This window comes from Ustilago hordei, assembly GCF_900519145.1.
Source record: "Ustilago hordei strain Uho2 genome assembly, contig: UHO2_contig_02, whole genome shotgun sequence".
Classification (NCBI taxonomy): domain Eukaryota; kingdom Fungi; phylum Basidiomycota; class Ustilaginomycetes; order Ustilaginales; family Ustilaginaceae; genus Ustilago; species Ustilago hordei.
In genome coordinates this window covers 831,144-845,553 of record NW_024545252.1, presented here as the reverse complement: position 1 = coordinate 845,553, position 14,410 = coordinate 831,144, and the positions used below count along the sequence as shown (strand labels likewise).

Here is a 14,410-nt window from a genome sequence, read left to right as displayed (position 1 = left end):
GATCGACTCCGATGCAACTTTTATTTATTAATTATTATTTTGAGTTGACAGCTTGTGAAAAATCGGCAAGGGTGTCTGTCTGTGCGTGTGGGGGAGGGGCATCGCTGTCAACCGCATCATTATGACGATGAGATCTCATGACATGTTTCCCTAGATAGAACAATCCTGGTCATCCTTGGTTGCTATCAGCAGTGTTCTATGCAGCTTACCATCCAATGAAAGAACAAGACAGCCATGGTGTGATGGGGCGAATGTATGCCATCAACCTCGTGGGAAAAGGCCATAACATTATCTTATGCATCCATGCGTCATCCGAGATCTGCTGCCTCTTTGCCACCAGGCGACGAATAACACACTCAAAAGATCGATGCTTCAACTTGCAGTGCGAGACTGCGGGGTACACTGTTGCTACAATGCTGATAGTACATTAATGATTTGGGATACAAGTACGAATGTCAATGCCTGCGACCATGCTAATGCTGACAAGAATCTATGCCGGTTGAGAGTAGCTCCTTTCCTTGAGTGCGCCTGGATGGCCACCGAGTTGATCTGGCATAGCATCAAGCTTAGCTCCGTTACAAGCACGACTGCCTTCAGCTACGGTCCAGTGTCGACGGCGGTGATACGCGTTCACCTCAGCGTGGGGCAGGACGGGAGAAGGAGGCCTTGAAGTTGCCCAAGTAGGATGCAAGAATGCTCGTGGAGAAGGAGGGACGTTGTGCGAAAAAGCACTGGTACGACCAGAGAGCGCGAGACGACGAGAAGGGTAGAGATCGTGTCTGTACTCATCATCCTCATCCTCATCCTCATCGCTCGAGTCATCGTCGCTGTAGAGGATTGCCTCCTCATCGCGCAAGATAGAACCTTCCACTTGCAATCCTTTCGTGCGAGACGATCGAGAACCCTGACGACGGGATCCAGGGTGAGCATAGCTGGAAAGACCAGATAAGGCCTTGACACCGAATCCGAACGTGCGAGTCTGGTGGCCACCGGCATCACTACCAGAGCGGGAACAAGATCGAGAGCTCATTCGGGAGGAAAGCGTGCTTCGTCGGCTTGTGAGGCGAGGAGAGGCAACGCATCCAATGTGCAACTGACTATCAGCCAAGGTTGCTTCACCGGACATCATCTCCCAGTTGTGTCGAACAAAATTGGGGTCGTGAAGCTCTTTGTCGTCGCCAAAGAGCACTGGGCTGTTGCTCGAGTACTCGGGCTGTTGGTGGTCAAGGCCAAAGCTGTCGACGCTCGAGGTACGCGATGGACCGCCGTGGCGATGCGTGTCAAGCTCCTCGTGCGAGAGCTGCAAGTGGGCAACCTTGGGTGAGGCGAAACTGCCATCACAGGTGACAGCAGAAGAGGCTTGGATCCGTGTACGATCGCTCTTGCGGCCAAGCCAACGCGATTTCTCGCGCAGCGCGCCGAAGCGTGTGTGTTCGAGCTTCATGGCTGGTCGAACTCGATGAGTAGGTATGTTGTACAGTCAGATGTGCAGTCAGATGTGCAGTCAGATGTGCAGTCAGATGGAGCAGATGTGTTGCGCTGGCTGATATCTGGAATGCTCGACTTGTGTTTCGCTTTGCGTTAATGAAGGTGTAGATAGTGTAAGACGTAGACACATGGCCTATGGTACGAGCACGTGCAAGTGGTAGGCAAGACCGAGTCGAGCTGGTGAGGGGGGGAGGCACATGCAACCGAGTCGGGTCAATCGACTGAATACTGAATATATATATATATATATATGTATGTATGTATCTGTCGAAGAAGCACGGAGGTCGGGCATAAGAAAGAGCCACGAGAGAAATGCGACTTGCTCAGCCTCGCCCTGCATGAAAACAGAGTGCAGGTGCAGTCGCAGTCTCAGAGTACCAGAAGAGAGTTGATCCCTCGAGGATTATGCGGAAAAAAAAAGAAAAAGAAAAAAGTGTCAACAATGCTGACGATGACCGGAGCTAGCTCGGAGACAAGTCAAGCAAACGGTCATCTTTCTCAGCAAAGGCAGAGGAAAGCAACCCTCCTTTTTTTTTTTTTTTTTTTTTTTTTTTTTTCTTTTTCTTTCCTGGACATTGCGAGGTCGAGTGGAACGGCAGCGGAGTTCGATTGCCTCGAGTGACACAGAATTCTTTTTCTGACTCACATCGGTCCTGGTTGTGACTGAGCTGACGTGCACTCGCCGCGCGGGTTTTGAGATGGAGCAACGGAAAGTGATGACAGAGTGAAACAGGTTATGAATCTGCATTGTTCTGTCAAAACCCGGCCAACTGGCCCTGGCCTCCGGTTGCGAGACTCGCCGAAGAGGTGGAATGGAAGCGCAGCCTAACAAACTTGGCCTGGCGGCAATAGCCTATATCTCACTGGTTGACATCTAAAAGCGGGAGCCGACCACCGCCACATGTGATTTGCTCCCAGCGCCGATTTTGACTGCCGACCTCATTCTTTCTTTAGTCGGATTCCGAAGCTCATCAATCTTGCTTCCGCGAGGGACGGGAGTTATGGCTTTGCCCATGCGGTGCCCTAGCGCAAGCCTTGCAATAGAGAGAGATATCTACGTTGGCAGCAACAAAGAGGTGGGAGAGTTCAGCCTTTATCAATTAGTTAGCGCCTTCACATGGGTTGACATTGAGATGAGAGTGGGGCCGCAGTTGGGACGTGCCTCAAAGCTGTTACATCCGCATTTGCACCACCTCAATCGCTGAGAAAATTTTCTCGCGGTCCGGTTCTGGGCTCTTGCCAGCAAGCGCGCGATCTTTTCATACATTTCGGAAGGGTCGCAGCCAGCCTCTCTCTCTCTTTTTGCGACGCCGGGCATGCGCACTTTACACTTCGGCTAACAGCGCCTCCACCAGGGAAACCAACTAACTACACACAATCTTTCACTCGACTATCAACCATGCAGACCGCATACATCTCCTAGCTCTCATCTCCTAGCTCTCATCTCCTAGTTCTCATCTCCTAGCTCTCATATCGATCACCATCATCTCGATCACCAGTCTCTTCGAAGAGTCGATAGGACCGCGACCCATCGACTCGTCAGCTTCAACGTCGGAAGGGCCGACAAGGCAAGGCAGAGGCAGTTCAGTGGGTCTATCGGCGCATCCGACAGTGGGTCCATCGGCACATCCGACAGTGGGTTCATCGGCACATCCGGCAGTGCGCTCGAAAAGGCTTCGGCTCAGCTGCCGTAACGCTCATCAAGGATCGCCTCTTCCGAAAGCACTGTCATCATTGCCTCTCCTTGCGCTCGCAATCGCAGCTTTGGCACTTCACCAGAGCCACAGCGACACACACACCAAGAGGCTCTCGATACCCTTGTTCGCAATTCGACCGCGCCTTCTTTGGATAGCATACGCCCTCTCAACATTCGCCAGCATCACCAGACATGTCCGCCACAGAAGAGCCAAAGGCATCCGCCTCAGGGTCATCTTCACCTGCCACCGGTGCTAAGGTGACAGCCACCTTCCAGATCGGAGGCATGACCTGCGGCGCATGCGTCGAGACTATCGAGCGGATCATTCGGTCGCAACCAGGTATCGAATCAATATCAGTTGCTCTCCTCGCTGAGAAGGCCATCGTCACCTTTGACGACTCAATATGGTCACCAGAAAAGGTAGTCGAAGAGATCGAGGACACCGGCTTCGATGCTACCTTGCTCGACATCATCAAGACAGAACCACCTAACGACGGCCTCATCTCCAAACAAGCTTCCGCACACGCTACTTCATCTAGTCCGCAACTCGACACGGTCCAACTCAGCGTATATGGCATGACCTGCGCCTCGTGCTCCTCCACCATCGAGCGAGAGGTCGCCAAGATCGATGGCGTCAAGTCAATAGCTGTCTCACTCTCTACCGAAAAAGCCCGAATCGACTACGACTCATCCAAACTCGGCATTCGCGAGCTCGTGGAGCATATCGAGCACCTTGGCTTCGACGCAGTGCTCACCGACAATCGCAACTCGACACAGCTTGCATCTCTTGGCAGAATCAAGGAGATTGCAGAATGGCGTTCCGCATTCCTCTTCTCCCTATCGATGGCAGTGCCCCTCTTCCTCTTGTCGATGGTGTTGCCCAAATTCGCATTCACCCGTAGCATACTCATGTTCCAGCCGCTGCCTGGACTCTACCTTCAAGATCTTGCATGCCTGGCGCTTACTCTTCCCGTCCAGTTCGGCATCGGTCTCCGTTTCTACCGCACATCCTGGAAAGCGATCAAACACGGAAGCGCCACCATGGACGTTCTCATAGTCATCGGCACTACCGCTTCATGGTCGTTCAGCGTCTTTTCCATGATCGCAAGACTCTTCTGCGTCGACGAACCAGTAGACCCAGCATCCAAGACCGCCATCGTGGTACCAGGTCAGTGCACTAAGCCAGCCACCTTCTTCGAGACGACTACGATGCTGTTCACCTTTGTCTCCTTTGGACGCTTCCTCGAGAACACTGCAAAGGGCAAGACGAGTGAAGCACTTTCACGTTTGATTGGCTTGACACCATCCTCAGCGACGATCTACACGGATGGCGCAGAAGGCAAGTCCGAGAAGAAGGTCGCTTCTGAGCTTGTCCAGCGTGGTGATTACGTCAAAGTGGTACCGGGTGAAAGGATCGTTGCTGATGGAGTTATCGTCCGCGGTGAGTCGACTGTGGACGAGTCCATGGTGACAGGAGAGGCTATCCCCGTTCACAAGCTCACCGGCAGCAGCGTCATCGGCGGCACCGTCAATGGTACAGGCACTTTCGACTTTCTCGTTCAACATGCCGGCAAAGACACCAGTCTGGCACAGATCGTCAAGCTGGTCGACGAGGCGCAAACATCCAAAGCTCCCATTCAGGCCTTTGCTGATCGCGTGGCAGGCTACTTTGTGCCCACTGTTGTTGGTCTCGGCGCTTTGACATTCATTGCTTGGATGGTCATCTCCCACCTGCTGTCCGGACACATGCTTCCGTCCATCTTCAACCAGCAAGGTGTCACCAAGTTCATGGTCTGCTTGAAGCTCTGCATCAGTGTCATTGTCGTCGCATGTCCATGTGCACTTGGTCTTTCAACGCCTACAGCAGTCATGGTCGGCACCGGAGTCGGTGCTCAGAACGGCATTCTGATCAAGGGCGGTGGACCGCTCGAAGCTTCAACTACGATCAAGCGCATGCTTTTCGACAAGACCGGCACATTGACACAAGGCAAGCTCACGTTGCGTCAGGCAATCTGGCCGGACAAGAAGCAAAGTGGGCTCGATCTCATTGCTGTAGGTGGTCTTTCACGCCGCCAAGTGATACGCATCATTGGAGCTGCTGAAGCTCGTTCTGAACATCCGCTTGCGCGTGCAATCGCGCTGTGGGCAACACGCCAACTTCAAGACAGCTCGAGCCCTGCGCCGGCAGTGGGATTTGCCGAGAAGCAGGACATCACCATTGCAGGAACTACCATCGAAGACTTCCAGAGCTTCACCGGTAAAGGCATCGTGTGCCGTGTACAGCTGGACGAGACCATGACGGTGCACGAGGTTCGTATTGGCACATCTGACTTTGTCGCCAACTCGGAGAAGCACGAGCTGGACAACAGCGCTTTTGGCACGCAGGCATCGCAGTTGCTCGCTGATCAGCAGTCTCAAGGACGAACAGCGGTGCTGGCGAGCGTCGATGGATCTCTTGCCGCTGTGCTCAGTCTGAGCGATACTCTCAAGCCTGAAGCGAAACGCACTCTTGCTGCGCTGCGTCAAATGGGTATCCAATGTGGCATGGTGACAGGTGATGCTACAGCCACAGCGCGTGCCTTGGCCCGCGAACTTGGCATGGACCAAGACAACGAGGTCTATGCAGAAATGAGTCCCATCGACAAGCAAGAGCTCATCCTGCAACTTCGACGAGCCACCGCTGCAGCGGATCTCGAGAGCGGCGGCAGATTCTCTCCCTTCCGTGCCAATGGTCAATCCAAATCCGGCGGCATTGCTATGGTGGGTGACGGTATCAACGATTCGCCTGCCCTCGCATCCGCCGATCTCGGCATCGCACTAGGCACAGGTTCAGACGTGGCCATCGAAGCAGCATCCATCGTTCTCATGCGATCTAATCTCATCGATGTTGCCGCCTCCATCCATCTCTCTCGCCGCATCTTTGGTCAGATCAAACTCAACTTTATCTGGGCTACCATCTACAATCTGATCGGCATCCCGCTGGCGATGGGCATCTTTTTGCCTTGGGGGTTGAGTTTGCATCCCATGATGGCCGGTGCTGCGATGGCGTTTTCGAGTGTCAGTGTCGTGGCTAGCTCTCTGACGTTGAAATGGTATAAGCGACCGAAGGAGTTGAGTTCGGAGGGTAGGGAGGAGATGTCGGATCCCTTGCAGATGCACGAGTTGTTGGATAGGTCGGATGCTGGAGCGTTTGATAGGGTCCTGGCGAACTTGAAGGATGTAGGTTATCAGGTGCTGGCTAAGTTCGAGGCTGTGCTGATGAGTTCCAGTCTGAGATTGGGGAGCGGGAGCGGTGGTCGTGCAGTCCGGCGGCCAGGGCAGGGTGCGGGTTATGAGCAGGTTGCTTCTGAGGAAGTCTGATTTCTTGTTGCACATAGAACCTCTTATCTTTCAGGACACTGGCCTTGTGCTGTTTTGCAATGCATCTTTGTCACGATCATCTTGTCTGGCTTTCTTCTGTCTGAGTCTCTGGTCATCGGGAAGAAAGCGAATGCGCTCGTCTGTCCTTGGCTTGCGCTTTTGTCAGACTCTCACAGAAACTATGTCAAGAGGATGAGATATTATTACAACTGTACAAGTACAAAAGACCAAGAAGTTCGGGTGCTCAGAGAGCGATGACTGAATCACATCCCAGGCCCTTGCACAACCAACCAAGCGGGAACCTGTCTAATCTCACCATTATCGTCATCGAATTCCAAGTTGTACTTGGCCTCCAACATTTCTGCTTCCTTCTTGATCAGTTTTGCCAAGTTCGCGTTCCTAGACAAGCCCGGACCACCACTCTTGACGGTAGCACCATAGAAACAGCTTGTATCTGGATACATCCCTAGCACCCTCGAGCCTGGAGGGTAATCCGAAGCTGGCATAGTTTGCAAACTTACCGGCAAGGGGATGATGTTGTCCATTCCAACCTTGTATGTTCCTTCTGCACCTGGTTCATCGTCGTCTTGCACCGTATATTCGTTTGAAGACTTTGCGTAGGAGAGGACGGACGCTTTGAGCCAATCTGATTCTTCGTTTGTTTTGCTCGGCAATACGGCAACCTTTCTTCCTGAGGTAAGAGGGTGTTGAGCTGTAAGCGTCTCTCGTCGGCCTCTATTCGGTGCGTTGGAAGCTGCACTGGAGGAGGAGCTGAGATTGGATGGACCCAAAGCACCGCCTGCTCTTCTGCCACTAGGAGTTGGAGTGTTGGAAGCGCTTCTGACTTTAGAGGCTAGATCTTTGCGCGGTGTAGCGCCTCGACCACCAGCACCATCGGAAGGACTGCGAAGGGCGACCAAGATGCCGAGCTTCTCTTGGGCCGACTCGATAGCTGCAAGTTCATCTTTTGTTCGACTGGTAAGGTCGTGGCAAGTGTCGTCGAGCTTGCGTCGCTTGGTACGGTATTCATCGCCGGTCTCGCGTTTCTCTTTGAGCGTCACGAGATCGGTACGAAGTGATTCGGCGGAACACGCTTTGTCGACGCATGCAATGCGGATCTTTTCGAGCGTACGAAGATTTTGTCGCACTGCATACCAGAGTTGGAGCTCTACAGTTGTGCAGAGACACAAAAGATATCGTCAGTGGTGAGGTTTGCGAGTATGACCTCGCGAGAGACGGTATGGGCTTACCTTCCGAGCCAGCGGCCGAGACGCGATCCTTTCCTCGTCTCAATGCCATCGTGTTGGCAGCTTGCCCGACAGTCGATGCTAGGGGACTCCGACTAAGCTGACAGTGGCCGAGTGAGGTGCTTGGTGGGAGGAAGGGATGTGATGGTGGAGGCGTTGAGCCAATCGGCCTAAGTGTTGATCTTGTAAATCAGCCCGATCTGGATCTTGCCCTTTCGTGCGAGAAAACTTCTTCATTTTCTCGGCCCGAAAATCGGCAAGAGGCCCTCTTATCTGGGCGGGGGGTCAAGGCTAGGCGTAAGATTAGTTAGACGATAGGCGGCCGTCGCAAAGATGATGGAATATGCCAACCGAGGCTAGAGATTTTGGCACGGACCACCGTTGGACCCTTATGAAAGAAGCATTCACTTTCACCGCGAGCTCATCATCTTCCCATCCACTACCCCAATAGCCAGGACGACGCACTTGCCGGCCAGCACACCATACCTTGGGCACCGTTCAATCTCCTCATGGCCCCATCACGACGTTGAGGCCTGTTGGCTCTTGATACTGGCCAGCCAGCCAACGCCAACGGTAGCCCATCGCAAGAGAGCATACCGTCATGTCTCTGCGGGCCGACTCGGTCTACCGTGTCGACTTGCGAGCAGAGGTGGAGAAAGATGCCCAATTCCCACCTGAGGTCCTCCAGATCCGCCTTACGGAACAAGCTCTGCAGCAGCTTGCCAATGCATACACCTCCTCAACTCGCTCTGCAGCGCACATACGCATCGACGTCGACCCGTCAGATCCAGTCCTGCTCATCGGCGACACCTCCTTCTCCCTGCATGCACCCCTCCCAGCAAGCGGCTCACAGTCAGCCTCCGATGCTGCCTCAACCTCTACAGCACCACACGAGCTCTACAAGCTTTCCAAAGACGAGTCGACATTACACCGCATTGGTACCATCTCCACCAAGCTTACCGTCAAGCCCACTCGCGATGTCTCCGCCGTCGCCCAACGACTCAAGCAGCAGAAGGAAGAGCAGGAGCAACGCAAGCAAGAGCGTCGTAAGGCTTTGATCGCCGGTGCCTCTCCACAGCTTTCTGCTTCATCATCTTCCAGAACTGGAACCAACAAGGCGCTGGCCAGCGTCAGAGCTGCCGGTGCATCTACCTTGTTGGCCTCTTCTCCCTTGTCCAGGTCGAGTAGCTTGAACAAGTTGTCAAGTCGTCGAGAGCCCAGTCTGTTACAAGCTGCTTCGGTGTCGAATGCTGCAAGTCGAGAGCCTTCGCCTGGTGCTGGTGCGGGTGCTGGTGCTGGTGCTAGCGGTGGCTCGCCTGCGGTCGGGGCACATGCCAGGCTGCAAGGTGCTTCGTATCATGCGGGGAGGACAGGCAGGGCCAGTACCGATTCACCAAAGACTGCGGCTGCTGCTCATCCGCGAGGTGCTACAGCGGAACATAGCCCGGCGCCGAAGGCCGGTAGCGGCCTATTCGATCACCGACCCAATGATGTCGGAGAGGAGGGGCAATACTCAGATGAAGAGAGGGGGAGGCAGCCCGCTGTATTATCTTCACCAGCCTCTGGTGCTTCTGATTTGGCCCATGGTGCGGCCAAGAAGACGAATAAGCTCACGACACGTCAGCGTCTAGCCAAGGCGACGAAAGCAGGAAGTCGTCTCCTTGCCGTATCTGAACGAAAAGCCACTCCCGAACGGCGCCCAACACCATCAAGCACGCAGGTCTCACCGCCGTCCAAGGCAGGCGCTTCAAATAGCCTGACTGAGGCGAGTAGGTCCATCCCGAAAGCAGTCGCTGATGAGCCATCAGTCGCTCACCATGCAAGCTCGCCAAAGGCGAAAGCTAGTCAGGCGGCCGTGTCTCGTTCTTCGCCTACAGCAAGGCCGGAGCGAGATGATCGTCCAGCAGACGGCCGTATACGAGGCAGAACGGCTGCTGAGAAAGGTCGCAAATTATCGCCAACACCAGCTTCAACTAGCAAATTAATAAAGGATGAGGCATCAAGCGGCTCAAAGCGACGCGCAGACGAGTCTGTCTCACAGAAACAAGTTCAAGTTAGACGTAATGGGACCGCCGTCACGTCGAGCCGAGCCTCAGCAACCTCGGTCGAGAGGAAACCTGTCGATACCAAGGCAAAGAGCGATGTATCACCCCTCGATGACAGGAATGTGCCTAGAACCAGCAGCAAGCTTGTCGCAAGCAGTAGCAGCAGCAAGTCCGCAGCAACATCAAAGCATGCTTCTCCTGCGCCAGTGCAGGTGGTTACCATGCGTAAAGCAAAGACCTCCGCCGCTGCCGACGCCGCGCCATCCAAAAAATCTGTAGCAGAAGCTTCGACTGCCTCCCGTGCTTCTCGGCGCTCAGAAACGGAAACTGCAAAACGTGGCCGTCCAACTCATTCCGAAACAAACGGTCGGTCGGAGAGACCAGCAGATCGAGAAACTGCATCTTCTTCAACTTCACCCACAAAGCAAGCTGCAGCACGCAAGAGCGACGATCACTCCGCCGATGTTGGACAGCGGAAGCGTCGCCGCACCAACGACTTGGACCCTTGCGACCGTCTCATGCAGCAGCATCGTGACGAGAAAGTCTCTGCCTCTGTCGGCTCGACTCCTCTTCATCGAAACGAAAGCCTACCGAGAACACGAGAGGCAAGTCGAGAAGGTTCATTACGACGGGTCGAACCGGTATCACCTCGCGAAAGCACAGCGCGGGGCAGTATACCAGTCTCGGCGTCGATGCCTTCCTTCGCTTCCTCAGCTACGCGCTTACAAGCTGTGTCTGAGAAAGCTGGTCGTACAAACAAGGAAGAGTACCACGACAGGCGTCGCGATCGCTACTATGACGAGGATTACGAAGCAGCCAATCTGGAAAAAAAGGATTCCAAGCGGGGACGCAGCACAACAGCCGACGATCGAAATTCATCTCGTGCACTCTCTTCCACATCATCCACTGTCGCCGCAGTCAAATCTCCTTCTAGACAAGATCGACCCATCAAAGGCGTCGGTCCAGGAGCCACCCACTGGTCTGAACCATGGCTCGACGTCCGTTCTCGTTCCGACTGGCATCGACTCGCCCAACGATTCGCCAAAACTCAACAAGAATACCTCTCCATGCGTAAACGGCTCGAAGCAGAAAGCGAACGACTCGATCGAGAACTCGCGCTCGCATCCGCTGAAGAACAAGACACTCCACGTCAAAGTCTTCTCTTTTCCCCACACAAACAGAAAGAGGTCAATGTGGAGATGCAAGATTTAGCAGAAGAGACGGCGGTGAACACTAGTATCAATTCCCAGACGTCTAAAGTAAAGGAAGCGGGTGGCGATGGGAATGAGTCACCCGAGGAGGGAGAGATGCAATCTGATGATGAACAGGAAAAGCAAGAGATAAGAAGAAGTGAGAGTCCGGATAATTTGGCTTGGCGACCCACCACCCAGACTCAGCGGGAGGATGGCGAAAGACCATTGAGTTACACGGATTTAGCGAGGAAAGTTGCGCAGTTGGCGGAATTGCATGCAAGTTTGAGTAGAATGCATACAGTTTTGGTCGAGTTCAAGAGTAAGCGTAATGCTGCTGGCTTCAAGCAATCCGATGCTTCCTTCCCATGATGCAATCATATCCCACACACTTTCATCCGAGCTTATTCTTGGTTGTAAGTGCATCTTGAAGCATCTGCGCAACGTGGTTCGTTGCAACACTCTGGAATGCCTGCACAACTCGCTTTCCATCCGCTTACCGGTTCTCTTTACTCATCTTGGCCTTCTATCCTACGCTACTGACGTTGATATCCACTGCCACTGTCCGGGGGGGGGGGGGTTGGGGTTGGGGTTGGGGTTGTTTCAGTAGCTCAGTATAGCTCTCGGGTGCGGTGGTTAGCTTGGAGATTTTGTTTTGGTCTTTGCCTGATGTTTGTGCTACAGGTTGCTCGTGCTTGTCACTTGGCTCTCGTACGAGCTTGGGGTGAGGTAAAGTTCATTTTGCAGAGAGAATGGAATATAAAATGTAAAATATAATATATTAAATAAAAAGGTGTGCCGAAGCAATCGAAAAAAAAGAAGAAAAAAAAAAAAAAAAAAAGAAAAAAAAGAGTAAATTTGCTTGCTAACATTGGAAATTGCGGCTGTCAAACAATGGAAAACCTTATACCAACTATGATGTGCACTCGCACAACCCGGCAACCACATCAGATCAACTACGATCCACATGGCACAAGAGGACATGCGGATAGCTGGAAGGATGAATAGAATACAAGGTACATACACGAGTGGCTGCAAACAAGAACAGTGAAGTTGGGCGAAAGGAAAATGTCTGGGTATCAGAAAATATGTGTCGAGAGGAAAGATGTCAATCAGGGGAAGAAGGTGCGTTGCAGCGAGCTGAAGCTATCGTGTACTAGGCACGCGTATGATCGTAGCAAAGAAGCAGAAGTGTTGTTTCGCTTTCCACCTTTTGCTTGGGACGCTGGAGGGGAAAGCCAAGGGAGACAGGGAGGGGGTTAAAGGGAGAAGGTTATGGGAGTTGGCCCCAAAATATGGAAGAGGGAGGCGCGTGACTCGTTGACTGCCTGCCACAACCTCTGCTGTCATTCCTTGAGCCCGTTGATCACCTCTTCCTCTTCACACCACTCCGGTCACTCGTTCAGACTGGACTTCTCCACTTCCGTACGAGTCGAAGCGCTATCGCAGGAAGCAATGATTCGGTCTAGACCCGAAGCCATGGAATTAGTCTGGAATCCCCATAAGAAGGTACTGTGGTAAGTGGCTCGGTCGAGCTCGGTGGTTTTGGTGGTGTTTGGGTCGTAAGCTGGGTTAGTGACTAGCATGCCCACGTTGGTGAGCAGACCTCGGGGGTTAGGGTTGAAGAGCAGTGATGACGGATTGGATGAGGAATCGAGAAGGTCGACGGGAGTAGAGGAGGTTGAAGGAGAGATCCGAGTTCGTCACTGGGACGACTGTGACGTCTTTCAATAGGGAGAGGCCGTAGAGGGTGGTGGTCTGGTTAGCTGCGACTGTGCTGCTATTGCTTTTGCTACTTCCGCTGCCGGTGTCGTTGGCTTCCTGTCGAGGGGTGAGGAGGGAGAACTCGGCTTCGCGACCGAAAGTGACACCTCCCCAACAACGCTGCATTCCACCAGCACAGGCGCTGTTGCTGCTGTTCGACAGAGGTAGCGCAAGACGAAGAACCATTGAGCGAGCCCAGGCCGTACAGCAACGAGTCGGAGAGGTTGGCCCGCTGGACATAACCCTGCAGCCTCTCTTGCGCCTGATCGGAAGTCACATTGTACTGGAAGAACTTGGGAGCTTCCTGCTCCCACACTGTAGCATACCTCTCTGCGGTTTCGGCCAGATCGGATTCGGTGATGTTGGTCGATTTCGAGGTGAAGTTTTGCATCAGCCTGGCCTTGGCCGTATCTGAGATGGCGTAGAGGGCTGCTGGAACAAGCGCAGTTGACACATCAACGGGGTACACGCCCCAGCCAAGACTAATGTTTGAGTCGCGCCAATTGCCAACCGGGTTATCAGCCTTGATTCTAGCTAGGTTCTTGTGGTCGCTGGGGTCCTGAACGAAGGCAGCAGAGCTGTTGAGCACGTACTGGACGTTTGCGTAGAGCAACTCGCGATATGCGGTTCCATTCTGTAGCAGAGCACGGCGCGGCAAGGATTCCGTAGCAGCATCGCTGGCTGAAGTGGCGTTGTATCTAATCAGATAGTCGGCAAGTTGTGGAAGAAGGACATAGTGAATGTCCTTCATCTTGTAGTCAAAGACTGGCTCGTTGCCCTTTTCGGGCTGGCCATCTGCGATGTTAACGAAAGTAGCATAGTCTCCGATGGTCTCTTCCTGGCAGACTTCGCCAGAAGCGATGTTGATATGCTCCACCGTGTACCAACTCGGTTGCGAAAGGAGTGAGCGTCTTGTTGTTCATCAAAAGACGTGTGGCGACATGGTATCGCGTCCGAAATAGGTCAAGAACCTCCATCCACCTGCGGTGAAATTGCTGGTGTAGGTTAGAAACGAGAACTGACTCTGAGCCTCAGGCTGCACCGATGCAGTGGTGTTGGGTGTGAAGAGTGTGTCGACGGCGAAAAGGAGAGTGGGGCAGCACAGCTTGGCATGTTCCAGAATCTGAGTTTGGAGTTCATCATCGTGCTAAAGTGGAGTTCTTTCGCGGTCTTTGAAATAAGGCTCAGCCCAGCAGCCTGCCACATTGAAATCTTATTGTAAGCACCAGTTATGGAATGGCAATTCGGAAGCCGGGGAAATAGAGGGCTGAAGCATGCCTGCTGTATGGGTAGCGAAGTACATGAGAGCAAATGGGAGAGAAGCAGAAGCTACAGGGCAAGGTGACCAAAGGACAGATGTCAATTTCTCCCTTTGTTAGTTGCGCAGATTCTTAACAGAGCCAGAAATTTTGCGCTGACGGATGAAGCCGGGCTTTTGCAACGACATTTCTTGTGCTGCCGGCGAACCGGTCCTTCCCGACACACATTCCCCACACTCTTTCTTCGCCCCGCCTTGTTCGGCAATGCAGATGCTGATGAAGAGCCGGTGCAAGCCGTATCGTCGTGCACTGATGTGACAATAGGTTACACGAGTCACCAGACCTGAGCTTGCTCAGTCTG

At 53.4% G+C, this 14,410-nt stretch overlaps 5 protein-coding genes across 5 annotated transcripts; 2 read left to right on the top strand and 3 right to left on the bottom strand.

Moving 5' to 3' along the window:
- Nucleotides 1–490: 490 nt before the first annotated feature.
- UHO2_01083 (uncharacterized protein) lies at nt 491–1,444 on the bottom strand (the record flags this gene model as incomplete). Its single annotated transcript, XM_041553551.1, has 1 exon — nt 491–1,444. The coding sequence occupies one exon, from the start codon at nt 1,442–1,444 to the stop codon at nt 491–493; it is 954 nt and encodes a 317-aa protein (XP_041409485.1).
- Nucleotides 1,445–3,376: 1,932 nt separating this feature from the next.
- On the top strand, nt 3,377–6,544 carry UHO2_01082 (putative CCC2 - P-type ATPase, Cu(2+)-transporting ATPase; the record flags this gene model as incomplete). Its single annotated transcript, XM_041553550.1, has 1 exon — nt 3,377–6,544. The coding sequence occupies one exon, from the start codon at nt 3,377–3,379 to the stop codon at nt 6,542–6,544; it is 3,168 nt and encodes a 1,055-aa protein (XP_041409484.1).
- A 263-nt stretch (nt 6,545–6,807) lies between these two features.
- UHO2_01081 (uncharacterized protein) lies at nt 6,808–7,843 on the bottom strand (the record flags this gene model as incomplete). Its single annotated transcript, XM_041553549.1, has 2 exons — nt 6,808–7,712; nt 7,795–7,843. The coding sequence occupies 2 exons, from the start codon at nt 7,841–7,843 to the stop codon at nt 6,808–6,810; spliced, it is 954 nt and encodes a 317-aa protein (XP_041409483.1).
- Nucleotides 7,844–8,392: 549 nt separating this feature from the next.
- On the top strand, nt 8,393–11,398 carry UHO2_01080 (uncharacterized protein; the record flags this gene model as incomplete). Its single annotated transcript, XM_041553548.1, has 1 exon — nt 8,393–11,398. The coding sequence occupies one exon, from the start codon at nt 8,393–8,395 to the stop codon at nt 11,396–11,398; it is 3,006 nt and encodes a 1,001-aa protein (XP_041409482.1).
- A 1,242-nt stretch (nt 11,399–12,640) lies between these two features.
- UHO2_01079 (uncharacterized protein) lies at nt 12,641–13,541 on the bottom strand (the record flags this gene model as incomplete). The annotated part of the gene is made up of 2 exons (XM_041553547.1): nt 12,641–12,941; nt 12,997–13,541. The coding sequence occupies 2 exons, from the start codon at nt 13,539–13,541 to the stop codon at nt 12,641–12,643; spliced, it is 846 nt and encodes a 281-aa protein (XP_041409481.1).
- Nucleotides 13,542–14,410: the final 869 nt, after the last annotated feature.